Raw genomic sequence first — 16,174 nt, 5'->3', positions numbered from 1 at the left:
CCTGTCCCTTTTTCTTGTCAGTGTTTTCCATATATTCCTTTCCTCACCAATTCTATGGGGAACCTCCTCGCTCGTTACCTTATCAGTCCACCCAATTTTTAACATTCTTCTGTAGTACTACATCTCAAATGCTTCAGTTCTCTTCTGTACCAGTTACAAGTTATACCCACAAAAACTGACATTTTTTTTATACTGAGAAATGAACATAAAATAGCTGTCATGCAACAATTTTGTAAGATATTACCACAGGCAAACAAAATAGAAAAAGGAGAGTGGGTTACACTTCACACAAAAACTGCAGAGGAAAAGGTGATCTATTATCACAACAGAATATTTTGGTTTATCATTTCAAATAAATTATGTTATTTAAATAACATTGTAATAATGAATAAAATAGACCAATTTCCAGCAGCATTGCAATAAAAACAATAGCTGTTTCAAAATTCATCACGACAACACGAATAGGCATAATTAATTTCCAAGCATTCAAGAAAAAATTCATCACAAATAACAAAATGTATGTACAAAATCATGATCAATCTGTTCAAATTTACATTTAAAGCAACTGAGTACTTAAAGATACTTGTTTAGCATCACATATGACATCAGAACACATTCAAGAAACCAAAGCTGTGGAATAGAACTTAAGGAGACAAATATAAATACAAAATTTTATAACTGTAACCTAACATTTTAACAAAGATAAAAAAGAAATAAGGCAAAATTGCACTTTGTGTGATGTGAATTAGCACACTGAGCACAAGGAGATCAATATCTTACAGGTTGTACAATAATACAAAGTTTCATTTGACAGGTATTGCGTAACTTTTTTGGGTTCTATACAAACTGGACCAAACCTCAAGACCTTCAGACATTTATTTATAGTAACTTTAAACACAAATTCATTGAGATTATCTACCCTGGTTTAAGCAACTGGACTAAACATTTATACATGTTACAGCCAACATCACTTTACACAACACTTAAAAGACATCTGTAGAAAATTCTGTACGATGAATACAAAATCATGGACCATATAAACTTTCAACAAACAGTTTAGAAACTTTAATTTCTAACCACAGAATAACTATTTCCTTCACGTAACATCAGTTCACATGCATACAACAATACAGAAAGAGTGTATTGGCCTATTTAACATGTCCTCTGGTGAAAAAATTTCACATTTTGTCAATAAACGCTGCTTTAAACTGTAATGTTCCACTGAAGTCTATCACTAGGCTTCACTGACAAAAACTTGTTTGGCAGTCACTGTTCTGATGCACCTGATAAATTCAATGTTTTCCTGAAAGTAGATTCAGAATATTTACAATTTTCTGCACCACAAGAGCACGTGAATGATTTACATTTCACAGCCCAGAACTTATCGCCATAGTCAAACCTGTAAGCAAAAAAGACTCTCTTAAGAAAATTTATGATCTATGCAAGACAGATTTACATTCTATGATGTCAGTATGACATAAAATGCTTTGAAGAAAATAAATGGTAAACCAAAATAATTTATTAATGTTTTAATGTTGGCACATTTCCTAGAATTATGGATTTTTGAAATGTTTATCACAAAACTGGGGGCAAAATGACACACACACACACACACACACACACACACACACACACACACACACACACACACAAGATGTACTTCCAAATTACTGCCTGAAACAACTTGAGAAAACCTTGAAAACTCTCTATCAGGCAGGATGAACCAGGTAACAACCCAGTGTCACGACTGCAAGAACAATATTTTCTGAATTCCTTTCAGGTTAGTCAATTATAACAAAATTTTAGTGTAGCTTAGGAGATGATGTGCTTCTCAAATAGACACTAATTCCTGTATTGTGCACAATGAATGGATCTAGTTGTTCCTTTTCAATGGTGCATGTTGCTAACATCATATATCATGAGGTGTGCAGCAATGCCAGTGGAAGAACCACAGCTTATCAGTGTTCTTTGGAAAAGGAAGGAACTGGGCTTGCATCGGCATCAAGATTATAAGAGTCACAGCACTAACTCAGTACGCCAGGACAGGAAGACTAAAGGAGACCCCCCCCCCCCGGAGGGATTTATGGAAACAATAAAAAATTAATAAAGAGGGTATATGACCTTGACAACCCATTTTTTACCTCATATGCTGTTAGGTAATAAAATTATTTGAAATAAACCATCTTGTGTGTTTGATTAGAGCTCAATGTGTGCTGTAAAGTATGAATGTGTATGGATTTTTACTTCATTTTAAACAACAGCTACAGAAAGTTACAACACAAAACAGTAATACTGTTTTATGTCGCAGTTAAACCAAACGGAGAGGAGAAAGAGACCTTAACCTGAATCGATGCTTTAGAAGCGTTAGTTGTATATTCCATGGGACACCTGCACAATATATCATAGTGACATGGCATGAGTCAGCTAATTTGTATGTTATCTCATCAAAAGTTGACATATTGAGAACTGTGGCTGTAGTACAATTATATTGTTTATAATTTGAGCAGTAAACCAGCCCCAAATATGGTTTAAAAAAGTTTACTTAACCCTTTTGCAGGCCATGGTGGATATACTTCCCACTAAATGTATTTCTTTACAGTGTTTAATGGAATATGTGTTACCACTTCTACACGCTCCTGACATCTAATGGCAGTCTGCTGCATGAACTGTAGTTTCTATTTGTTGTGAAATATAGCCTTCAGGGCTGTGGGAAGTATATATCCTACCAAACAACTGTGTTTTAATGGTTCTTGGGCAGTATGGTTACCACCAAACTTGTTTCTGGAACGGGCTTGCGAAGTATATTTACCACAAAATTAATCTGTCATTTGTGGGCCTTGGGAAGCATACTTACCACCAACTTATGGGCATCCCAAAGCTTTTGGGAATACGTCTCACCACCTCTGTCTATGCCTGACATCTTAAGGTAATATATTGCACCAGGTGTACAAAAACTGCTACAACAATCAGTTTCTGATTGTTGTGGGATCACTACTGTTGTTGGAACACATTCCTTCACTCCTGCAATATACATTATATGATCACAAGTATGCCAACACCACCAACAACATATGTTTTTCATATTAGGTGCCTTGTGTTGCCACCTACTGCCAGGCACTCCATATCAACGACCTCAGTAGTCATTAGACATCGTGAGAGAGCAGAATGTGGCCCTCCGTGGAACTCACTGACTTCAAATGTGGTCAGGTGATTGGGTGTCACTTGTGTCATACGTCTGTACCCAAGATTTCCACACTCCTAAACATCTCTAGGTCCACTGTTTCCGATGTGATAGTGAAGTGGAAACGTGAAGGGACATGTACACCACAAAAGCATACAGGCAGACCTTGTCTGTTGACTGACAGAGACTGCTGACAGTTGAAGAGGGTCGTAATGTGTAATAGGCAGACATCTATCCAGACTATCACACAGGAATTCCAAACTGCATCAGGATTCACTGCAAGTACTATGACAGTTAGGTGGGAGGTGAGAATACTTGGATTTCATGGTCAAGCGGCTGCTCATAAGCCACACATCGTGCCGGTAAATGCTAAACGACGCCTCGCTTGGTGTAAAGAGAGTAAACAATGGACGATTGGATGATGGAAAAACATTGTGTGGAGTGACAGATCACAGTACACAATGTGGCGATCCAATGGCAGGGTGTGCATATGGTGAATGCCTGGAGGACGTCACCTGCCAGCATGTGTTGTGCCAACAGTAAAATTCAGAGGTGGTGGTGTTATGGTGTGGTCGTGTTTTTCTTGGGGAGGGCTTGCACACCTCGTTGTTTTGCATAGCACAATAACAGCACAGGCCAACATTGATATTTTAAGCACCTTCTTGCTTCTCACTGTTTAAGAGCAATTTGGGGATGGCGATTCCATCTTTCAACACAATCAAGCACCTGTTCATAATGCATGGTCTGTGGCAGAGTGGTTACATGACAATAAGATCCCTGTAATGGACTGGTCTGCACAGAGTCCTGACCTAAATCCTACAAAAGACCTTTGGGATGTTTTGGAATGCCGACTTCGTGCCTCACCGAAGGACATCAGTACCTCTCCTCAGTGCAGCACTCCATGAAGAATGGGCTGCCATTTCCCAAGAAAGCTTCTAGCGCCTGATTGAACATATGCTTGCGAGAGGGGAAGCTGTCAAAGGCTAAAGGTGGGCCTACACCATATTGAATTCCGGCATTACCGATGGAGGGTGTAATGAATTTGTAAGTGATTTTCAGCCAGGTGTCCAAATACTTCTGATCACATAGTGTACATTATTGTGACCTGTATCAGTTCATACCTTTATTGCATGATACAGTTTCTAGGGTTGTTTTCACATTGTGGCAAGTAAACTTTAATATCGATAACAAATATTTTTTAAATAAAGTAAAAGAAAATAAAAAATAAAGAATAGAAAACACTGTTAATTATTTTTTTCCATGCAATTGCAACACACAACAGCTAACAAAAGGGGAGTGGGTAATCCATTTACCACCACAGTTTTAATACCTCATGGAGATGCCATGATGATCCTAAATCACAAAATAAAATTATCAAAAAATACATACATTTAGTTGATCACAATTCTAATACGACAGCAAAAAAATTATCTTCGCTGAGTTGCCACAAAAAACGACCCCATGAAAGGGATAAATCAAATCATTAATGGTTTCGAATTTATTACAAATGCTTCACATGTCATAGACTTCCTTACTTTCCTTCTGGCACCTTGTTTTGTACTGTTACTGATTTAGTGCATTAAGATAAGCTCTTTGTTTATGAGAGATTTTTTTTCTTTTTGACCTTCACAGAAATATTAAAGTAGTTACAGTAGTAAAAGCAAAATGTGAAACTATTTGGTTAAAAACTAAAATCAAGTTATGGTATAAAAAGAAAGAAAAGCTAAATTAATCTATGTACAATCTGTATTTGCAGGTAAGAAATAACCCCTCACCTCCATCGTTCATTTACATACCCCATCGTATGCACTGTTCTTAGAAAAGAGCAACAGAAGATCTCGTGTAGGCATAAGAAGAAGTTGGTGTCCCTCCTTGAAGTATACATATATGAACCTCAAACAAATGCTGATCAGCAGCAACAGCACATATTCTACAACAGGTATCCCTTTCAATTCTAATGAACTTGACTTTTTAAGCAGAGGTCTCAAGCATAAGGATGCTCCAAAACTCAGTAGTAAGAGCACAAAAGACCTATTAGAAGCTACAAAACTTGCATGTGATAATGCCAAGAAAAATGTTAGCCATATAAAGCGATAAAACTCATGACTAAAACCATGCCTTCAACAAATAATACCATTAGCAATAAAATGAAATTCTTTAGCATATCAACAGTAAACTGTTATGAAAATTCTTATGGTGAAGGCTGATAAAGGACATTCTGTAGTCATTATGTATGAAACAGAACACTGAGAAACCTAGATTTTTTTTAGGCACACAACTAGAATCAGACCCACAGCAAATTCCTAGGTAAGCTCCATAAACTACTTAACAGCTGCAAATTCCTCTTGAATAAATATGAAATTCAGGACTGCATAACCATGAACCTAGCTGCACTGAAATTCTGTTCACAACATAAGAGCCACAAAGAAAACTGCTACATACGGCCAGTAGTAAACTCAATAAACAGCCCAGCATACAGAATAAGCAGAAAACTGAATGATCTTGTAAGCACTTACGGCAATTTTTAAAACAATTATACAATTAAAAACACAACTAACCTCACAGAACATAACAACAACATCCAAATACCGTCAAAGGCTAGATATGCCTCATTAGATATTGTTACCCTCTATACTGATACCCCAGAAGAAGAAACTATTGACATAGTAAAAAGTAACCTTCTGAAACACACAAGGCTTGGCTCAAACTACCTGAAATACATGAGTTAATACAGATTCTCATACTTAAAGTGTCCCATAATTATTTAATTTTTAATACTAAAGGCTTTAAACAAAATGATGGACTTGCAATGGGGAGCAGTCTGAGGTGATATTTACATTAACCATTTTGAGCACACTCATCCACTAATCTAACAAACAGTAAAATAATTTACTACAAGAGATACGTAGATGACTGTCATACTGTTTGATGGCAACAGCAGAGAAGTTGACGTCTTAGCTGAAGACCTGAGCTAAAATTACATAACAACATCAAATTCACTGTTGAACACTAAATACAACAGCATTAACTTCCTTAACCTTAAAGTATCCAACAAAAATGACAAATATCACTGAATTATTTTGAAAGCTAACAACCAAAGATGTTACCATCAGTAGATCATAACATGGTTAAATTCATGTCAGTCTTTCATCTATGCATAAAATCCCCCTCGGCCCCATAGAAAAGCAAAAAGAAATCAGCATAATTAAATCAGTTGCTCACAATAATGGGTATTAGGTTTCAAATAATAGATAAGCTCTCTCAAACTAAAAGCTAAATTGCTAACAATATGTCTCTGCTTACACACAACATCTACAGAAACTGTGAAGGACTCAAAATCAACACAGTATGCAGCCATACCATATACAGGCCCACTTTCATAAAAATTTCCAACCTATTCAAAAAGAAGAATGTCAAAATCAGCTTTTAAGCCAATAATAAAACTTTTAACAAAGAGTAATACACGTACACTACTGGCCATTAAAACTGCTACACCACAAAGATGATGTGCTACGGACATGAAATTTAACCGACAGGAAGAAGATTCTGTGATATGCAAATGATTAGCTTTTCAGAGCATTCAAACAAGCTTGGCGCCAATGGCGACACCTACAACATGCTGACATGAGGAAAGTTTTCAACTGATTTCTCATACACAAACAGCAGTTGACTGGCATTGCCTGGTGACACGTTGTTGTGATGCCTCGTGTGAGGAGGAGAAATGCGTACCATCATGTTTCCGACTTTGATAAAGGTCGGATTGTAGCATATCGCGATTGTGGTTTATCATATCGCGACATTGCTGCTCGCGTTGGTCGAGATCCAATGGCTGTTAGCAGAATATGTAATCAATGGGTTCAGGAGAGTAACACGGAACACCGTGCTGGACCCCAAAAGCCTCGTATCACTAGCAGTCGAGATGACAGGCATCTTATCCGCATGGCTGTAACGGATCGTGCAGCCACGTCTCGATCCCTGAGTCAACAGATGGGGACGTTTGCAAGACAACAACCATCTTCACGAACAGTTCGACGACATTTTCAGCAGCATGGACTATCAGCTCGGAGACCATGGCTGCGGTTACCCGTGACGCTGCATCACAGACAGGAGCGCCTGTGATGGTGTACTCAACGACAAACCTGGGTGCACGAATGGCAAAACGCCATTTTTTCGGATGAATCCAGGTTCTGTTTACAGTATCATGATGGTCGCATCCGTGTTTGGCAACATCGCGGTGAACGCACATTGGAAGCGTGTATTCATCATCGCCATATTGGTGTATCACCCGGCATGATGGTATGGGGTGCCACTGGTTACACGTCTCGGTCACCTCTTGTTTACATTGAAGGCACTTTGAGCAGTGGACGTTACATTTCAGATGTGTTACAACCCGTCGCTCTACCCTTCATTCGATCCCTGCGAAACCCTACATTTTAGCAGGATAATGCACGAACACATGTTGCAGGTCCTGTACGGGCCTTTCTAGATACAGAAAATGTTCGACTGCTGCCCTGGCCAGCACATTCTCCAGATCTCTCGCCAACTGAAAACGTCTGGTCAATGGTGGCCGAGCAACTGGCTCGGCACAATACGCCAGTCACTACTCTTGATGAACTGTGGTATTGTGTTGAAGCTGCATGAGCAGCTGTACCTGTACATGCCATCCAGGTTCTGTTGACTCAATAACCAGGCGTATCAAGGCCGTTATTACAGCCCGAGGTGGTTTTTCTGGGTACTGATTTCTCAGGATTTATGCACCCAAATTGCGTGATAGTGTAATCACATGTCAATTCTAGTATAATATATCTGTCCAATGAATACCCATTTCTCATCTGCATTTCTTCTTGGTGTAGCAATTTTAATGGCCAGTAGTGTACTTCCATACATTTGTATCCTCCAAAAATAATCAGGAATTTATAAACTTAACTGTAATACCTGTGTCAAATTCTACATTTGCCAAACAGGTAGAAATAATGAAGGAAGGTTTAAGGAACACCTTGATCACCTACGATTGAATGACTTAATCAAATCAGCTTTAGCCACCCATGTTACAGAAATTAATTATACTGCAGATATTACAGAAAATACCACACTGATTTTACACCTTACAGATAAGACTGGCACAATGACTCTTCTAGAGGAGAGTTAGAGCCATACACACATGAGGGTGTGCTGAAAAGTAATGCTATCAAATTTTTATTGTGGAAACGCTTAATGCTTTTTAAATAAACAAACATTAATAATAATGTACATCTCCGTTTTCCACATATGAGAAGCATTCAATAAGTGATGCAACACTTTTTGTCCTGAAAACAGGTAGTTTTATCAGAATTCCAGTACACTGTATTACTCCCTACTCTTTTGGCTACAAAACCTTATTTTTCAAAATCATCTTTATTCAATGCAAAGGCCTTCCGCAACCTTACTGGGAGGGCCTGTATGGTGAAACTCTACTGGTCAACGTCAGATCCAACGTCTTGTTGCGTGAGTAACATCCCTATCATCCATGTACTGCTTTCTGTGGACTGCAGCCTTCAATGGGCCAAACAGGTGAAAGTCTTAAGGTGCGAGATCCAGGCTATAGGGTAGATGAGGAAGAACAGTGAAATAAAGCTATGTGAGCTGCTGACTGATGTGCAGCACAGCGACCAGTGATGTCCAGTTGGGCAGCAAGATGTTTGTTTGTGATCTGTCGATCACCTCAAATGAGAGTGCTGCAAATTCCAACATGCAGGAGTCACAGCTGTGTGTGGCTAGCCGGCAAGAGGAAGATTGGACAGGTTTGGACGACGTTATTGCAATGATGACAAACACATCACCCAATGATTCACCATGCTTTTGTTTGCTGCCCAGTCTCCATAGATATGTGCTTATGAATATCTGTGATGCTCTGGTTTTCCACAAAAAGAAACTTAATGACAGTTCCCTGCTTGAAATGCACCTCCATTACAGATGCCATTTCGAAGGTTACATAGAGTGCCGCTACCTATCGGAACTTCATGACACTATAGTGGCGGAAGTGTGAATATCCCACTATGTTCAACAACAAATATTACATTTTTCAAATGAAATTGACCAAGAAAAAATGTGTAGCATTACTTACTGAATGCTCCTTGTATTTCTTTCTCAACATAGTTACTCCTGTGATGAACACATTTCTCCCAACAAGAGCCCAGTTCTTTGATACCATCACTGTAGAATGTTTGACTTTGTTGACAGAGCCACAACCTCACCTCTGTTGCATCACTTCATCACTAGCATAGTGAAGTCCACGAAGGTGTTCCTTAAGTTCTGGAAGCGAAAGAGAATTGGATGGGGCCAAGTTTGGACTGTATGGAGGGTGATTGATGACAGTGAACCCAAGGCATCCAATTGTTGCAGATGTCACAGTGCTAGTGTCTGATCTGGAACTGTCATGCTAAAAGAGAGGGAGCTCCACATGTGGACAAACCCTTCAAATTCAAAACTTAATTACAGCATGCCATTTCTCCTGCATCTACATTGTTATGTTATATATTGCCACATTATATGGCAAAATCTGGAGCCCCTAGTGGCAGAGGGCTGCAAATATGTAGACATGAAGAATAAAGATGTAGAATGTTAGTAACATTTGTTTTATTTAAAAAACTGAGAGATCTTTCACATAAAAAAATTCAAAGGCATTATCTTACAGCACACCCTTGTCAGAACACATTTCCTGATCTAATTTTGAATGAGCAAACAGTCATCCAACACCACCTTCCTAAGTAATTTCTGAGGGCTCTTCTCATCTTTTAAACCACCATAGTATTACCATAGTACACCTTCATTGCTGTTTCATTTGAATTTGTTATCCATTTTGTGTAAACACAATATAAACTAGCTTTACCTTTATTGTAAAATTCACAATTATATGATACTTTGAGTCTGATACACAAAAACAGTACAGCCTATTTATAATATAGAATGTAATTTCATATTCAATGTTCAAACTCAATTTTATCATGGTAACAAAAAACATATCGTATTGTATTTTTTTACTGCACACAGAGTTGGTCATCTAATGCCCAGGTTCAATGTTGCTTCTATCCAGTGCACAAATACTTGGTCTGGTCACAATGTAACATACATTAGATAGCTCACACCTACAACAATTTCACTATTTTATATAATATTTATTAGTGTAATCTCAGCCATTAAATATAATGTCATATTAAAATTTATTGTATATGATTTTACTTCTCTTTTGATCTTTAAATCAATTTTATCACTCCAGAACAGGCGTATTTTACTTTGTCTATACACACTACACAGCATCCATAACTTAACATCTTTTACTTCTGTAACATCTCTGAACTATTGTTTTTGTTACTCACCTGAACCTGGGCCACAATTTGCAAATGTTGAGCATGTGTGCTGCCTCAAAACATAAAACTGTGTGTGCTATAGCAGTGAATTAAAAAGCACTCACAAAGTGCATGTGCAAAAATGTGTTAACTTTAAAATACATGAGACAAATACAGGATGAATGCATCACACAGAAATATGCACCACATAAGTTTTCATCACATTTCATGTTTTAATAACTTTCATGAAATGATTTTTAATGTTACTCTAAAAGGAAAAAAGAATAGCTCTCTCATAACTTTATCAAATTGTGAACAAAAAACTTCTTGTTATTCTTAGTGCACCAATCCAGTAACAAGCACAACACAAGACTCCAGCAGGAAAACAATTTGATCTGTAAGAGCCATCTGACGATGGATTTATAATAAATCCAAAACCAGTAATGGTTTGATTTAAATAAACTTGTTTAAACAATACTTGTGGTTGGTTGCACCTTAAATTATAAAACTTTTAAATTAGTTTTAGAAATTGAGGGAAAATCAGAGTCAGAAATCAATAAAAGAATTATTAGTAGACGGAAGGTCATTGGGATGCTTAACTCAGTCTTATGGCGCAGGAACGTAATGAGCAGAACTAAAAAATTAATATACAAATCTATAATAGTGTGTGGTTCTGTATGGAAGGGAGACCTGGACAATTAACCTGAAGCACATTAAAAAATTACAAGCTCTAGAGATGGACTTCTGGAGAAGATTGGCAAGACTCTCCAGGAAAGAGAAGATAAGGAATACCAAAATAATAAGGAGAATGGAAATAAAAGAAATAATATATGACGCAATGGATAGGAAGAAATTACAGTGGTACGGGCATGTACAATGAATGGAGGGGGGGGGGGCCTCCAAAATGTACAGCACACAATGAGGAGAATAATGGGCGCAGAGGAAGAGGACACAGAAGATCGAAACACCTGGAGGAATATTTTGAAAATATAGTTTAAGAACGTTTATTCTTTGTATAGTAATTTCTGAGTAAATTATTATGTTGGAGATAAGCCTCTGTAAAGAGGAAAAGCTCAAAATATTTTTAAAAAAATTAATTTGTATTGAAATAAGGCTTCATGCAGACCACTTACAGGCGAGTTCACGTAATGCAAAATGATATTTAGTTTAATTTACATATTTAAGTAATACTCCTGTGCCCAATGAAGTACAGTCTTACATATATAAAATTTCATCTACAGCATGTAAGGAGTTGCCTACAAGGATCAAAGATTTTTTATAACAGTATTACTCAACCCTTTCTGACCCAAAGCCAATTTTAGTGGAGAGTTAAAATGATGATTTTTTTTGTCCTAGTATTGCAAAAAAACATATTACAATGACATAGTTAAAATACCTAGCTCCTTAGCAAGTTGTTTACAGGACACACACAGGTAACCAACATTCTTATGGCAAGGTTTTGTGCTATCAAAACTATTTTTCTTAATGATGTATTCACCCTGAACATAATTCCATAGTGCATCAGTGAATATGAAAAGCAAAATATATTATCCTGTTAATGTTTCTCTTCAATATTTGCAGAAAACCAATAAGTAACTCTTTTAAAAACATTAGTTACAGTTACCTAGGTGGCTGTAAGTCTACTATGAATAATTACAATATTTGCGCAGTCTGCAAGAAGAACTAATAATGTCTGGTTTGCATTAAATGGGAGGTCATTCACACATGAGAAAAAACAGTGGCTCTAGTATTGAACATTGCGGACCCTGCAAAACGATTTCCCCAAGCCAAAAGAATTTCCCATTTTTATAGCTTATATGGGACAAGTTTCTGAATTATTTTTGTTACATATGATGCAATCCATTTGTTAGCTGTCCCATTAATGCCATAATGCCTCTTTGGCCTGAAAAGATGTAATTTAAACAGTCAAATATCCTGCACAGAAGATACCAACTATACTGTTTCGTTATTTAACCCCAGTTAAATGTGATGAATCAGCAAATAGTATTTATCAGTTGAGCAAACCTTCTGAAATCTAAGCTGTGATTTACTAAGTATATTCCGTGACAAAGTAATATCTAATGCAGAAAATATAACCTATGTAGTGTGGGATGTCACAAAACAAGGAGCTGGAAAAGGCAGATCCAAGTATCACAATATACAGACCAAAGATGGGTGCAGAACAATACAAAATCCTCAGCAATTGCAAATTTTCTAAATGGCTCTCTGGTAATGTGGTAAAGTATAAAAAAAAAATCATCTTATAACGCATGTAGCACCCATAATTATTTACATAGCAAGTCCACTGATTTTTTTCAAACAGCGTTGCTTTAAGTCAGGAAGACAATACAGAAATTAAAAAATAAGAAGCCAACAAGCATAGATGTGGTTTCAGTCTGTTTTTTTAGGCATGCGTACAGAGCATAAAAGCCTCAGTAACAAACATAATAGTTTAGTCCTTTAGTGCTGGTGCAGGTATTTTTCCAGATTACTTGAAGCACACAAGTTGTGCCCTTATTAAAGGAAGACAATGCAGAGAGTATTGAAATCTACAGGCCAGTTTCACTATGCTACGCATTCTCAAAGCTAACTGAATCAGTCAAAAAAGATAGACTAATGAGTTATATGAATAAATACAACCTTTTTAACACAGCACAATTTAGTTTCCGAAGTGAGAGAATTAAAATATTGGCCGTTGTGCTACTTGAAGTTCTTGACAAGAATAACTGTGTTATAGGCATGTTCTTATATTTGACCATGGCTTCTGACACTGTTGAACATAAAATACTACTTAACAAACAAGAAGCACCACATGTAAGGATAATAGCAAACACGAGGTTGCAATCTTACCCTGAAAACAGGATGCAAAAGGTAAAGATAGTTCGTACATCTGCTGATGATAAATTTTTAATAAAACAACTGTCATACAAGAAACAAACATAGATGCTTCTTAGGGTAGTTGTTGGGTCCAATTCCGTTCTTAATATATATATCGATGATTTTCCAGACAGTACAAGACATGGAGAAAAAGTTCTTTCACTGACAAGAGCAACACCACTATCACTGCTAAAACACCAGAACTCCTAATGAGAAAGCAAACAAAACCATCAAGGATGCTTACAAGTTGGTAGTATTTACTAAATTAACATTTAATTAAGAGATAACAACAGTATGCACTTCAGCACAAAGAGGGAAAACAATTCCGTCACATAAAGCATAGATGATGAATCTGTACACTGTCTAATTAACACAAAGTTTTCAGCGATGAATACTGACTGTTAATTAATAGATATGGAATTTTCACTCTGCAGCAGAGTGTGCACTGATATGAAACTTCTTGGCATATTAAAACTGTGTGGTGGACTGAGACTCAAACTCAGGAATCTACAGGAAGTTTCACATTGGTGCACACTCCGCTGCAGAGTGAAAATTTCATTCTCGAAACATTCCTCTGGCAGTGGCTAAGCCATGTCTCCGCAATATCCTTTCTTCAAGGAGTGCCAGTCTTGCAAGTTTCTCAGGGGAGCTTCTGTGGAGTTTGTAAGGTAGGAGATGAGGTACTAGTGGAAGTAAAGCTGTGAGGATGGGTCATGAATCGTGCTTGGATAGCTTAGTCGGTAGAAGTACTTGCCCATGAAAGGCAAAGATGCGGAGTTAGAGTCTCGGCCCGGGTCACAGTTTTAATCTGCTGGGAAATTTCAATTAACACTTAATGAACACATGAGGATGCTGGCAAACAGAAGGTTATCAGTGTGTTTTGTTCTTAGGATTCGATTATCAGTTTGTTGTGACATACTGTTCCTACATACACTCAGTTCTTAGTCATGCGATTCTTTTCTGGGGATCAAAGACACAAAATGTGGACACAATTTTCAAACTGCGGAAGAGAGTCATAAGAAAAACAACAAGAAATAGTAGTCGAACTCACTGTAAAGAACTGTTTAAAAAAAACTGAGTATCCTTACTGCACCAAGCAAGTGTATCTCCAAGCTGTTGTACATATCAGGGAAAACATTATGCAGTATTTCACTGTTAATTCTATACATAATCACAGAATGTGACCCCCTTTTGGATTTACACTCACCAAATAAAAACAAACAAAGAAACTCAAAGCACCATTATCTACCAGAGAACAGAATTGTATAATAAATTTCCCATGGAGGTGAAAAATAACACTAAAATACACCTGTTTAACAAGACAGCTAAAACATTCTTCATACGTAATGCATACTACACAATCAAAGATTACTTAGAGAACTCAGAGTAGTGGTTAATAATGACAGATGATAACCATGACACCTTGTTACATTACAATGCTGTCTTGTCAGTCTCCTGAGTTCAACATCTCACTCATTACTCAATTTTTCAGATGGACTTTTTGGGGGGGGGGGGGGGGGGGGGATATGGACAGACATGAAAATGTGCATGGTGAATAGTGACACGTTTATGGGTCTGAAGTCCATGCACAGACACGAGTTAGTACAACGGGCATAACAGCATGTTCATGCTTTAGGAATCGCCTGCATGTTTTCTGATGTGTGCAGTGATGAAGAGCAAAGCTATGTTTGTATTATTAATTATCAGAGGCAAACTGTGTGTATATCAAAAAGTACTAATAATAATAATAAAGATTTTATTGTCTTTAGGCCATTACAGCAATTGACAACGTCAAATGAAGTTACAATTTATAATACAGTGTGATAAGGTATTGACTACTGAAATATTTTAGCTTATATTACAATAAATGTACAGTGGGTCATCTGTTGGATTACTGCATTTTACAGTTGAAGAATTCATTGATATCATAGAACGGGTGGGCAATAAACCATTCATGCAGTCTTTCTTTGAATGTATGTTCAGGAAGATCCTGTATGGCATGTGGCAGCTTATTGAATAGCTTGTGCCCTGTGACTTCATAGCTATTTATTGATTTTGATAGTCTGTGGTAAGGCGTGTATATGTGTTTGATGCTTCTTGTGTTGTAACAATGTACATTTTCTCTACGTTTCACATCTTGTAGGTTCTTCTTCGTAAAGATTAAGACATTGTATATATAGAGGTTTATTACAGTCATAATTTTTTGTTTAGTAAATAAGGGTTTGCAGTGAGCCTTATGTGAAGAATTTGTAATTATCCTAATGGCTTTCTTCTGCAATAATAGGATGTCATGTATATGACTACAGTTACCCCACAAGATAATGCCATAGGATATTATACTCTGGAAAAATGCAAAATAAGATGATCTGATGTATGTTTCAGGTACACAATTTCTGAGTTGTCTTAATAAATAAATTACTCTAGATAGTTTACTACTAATATAGTTTACATGTTGGCCCCAGGATAACTTTTCGTCTAAATAAACTCCCAGGAATTTAACAGAACTAGGGTCATCAGATAGTGGCTTGTCTCTTAGAGTGAAGATTATCTGCTGAGTTTTATTTCCATTTAGCAGGAAACTATTTGCTCTGAACCAATATGCTGCATGAGTGAGTGTATTTTCAGCACAGGTTTTAAGATCATTAAGACTGTTACTGCTATGGAGAAAAGTCGTATCATCTGCATACAATACAGTGGTGGATCTAATAAACGAGGGGAGGTCATTGATCATTATCAGAAACAGGAAGGGCCCCAGTACAGATCCCTGAGGCACACCTACTTTAACATTTTC

General features: G+C 37.2%; 1 protein-coding gene across 4 annotated transcripts in view; it reads right to left on the bottom strand.

The window, feature by feature from the left end:
- Positions 1-411: 411 nt before the first annotated feature.
- LOC126470490 (histone-lysine N-methyltransferase EHMT2) overlaps positions 412-16,174 on the bottom strand; it is a 279,877-nt gene continuing 264,114 nt past the window's right edge. For 2 of the 4 annotated variants that reach the window (XM_050098361.1, XM_050098363.1), the window contains one exon: positions 413-1,399. In XM_050098361.1, coding sequence (XP_049954318.1) covers positions 1,267-1,399 — 133 coding nt within the window. In that variant the 3' untranslated portion in view covers positions 413-1,266. Of the gene's footprint in view, positions 1,400-16,174 lie in introns of all 4 variants that reach the window. The other 2 variants (XM_050098362.1, XR_007586217.1) reach the window with 2 other exon arrangements.

The sequence above is a fragment of the Schistocerca serialis genome, chromosome 3 (assembly GCF_023864345.2).
Source record: "Schistocerca serialis cubense isolate TAMUIC-IGC-003099 chromosome 3, iqSchSeri2.2, whole genome shotgun sequence".
NCBI classification, from domain to species: domain Eukaryota; kingdom Metazoa; phylum Arthropoda; class Insecta; order Orthoptera; family Acrididae; genus Schistocerca; species Schistocerca serialis.
Note: the sequence above shows the minus strand (reverse complement) of the source record. Positions and strands in the feature narration are given on the sequence as shown.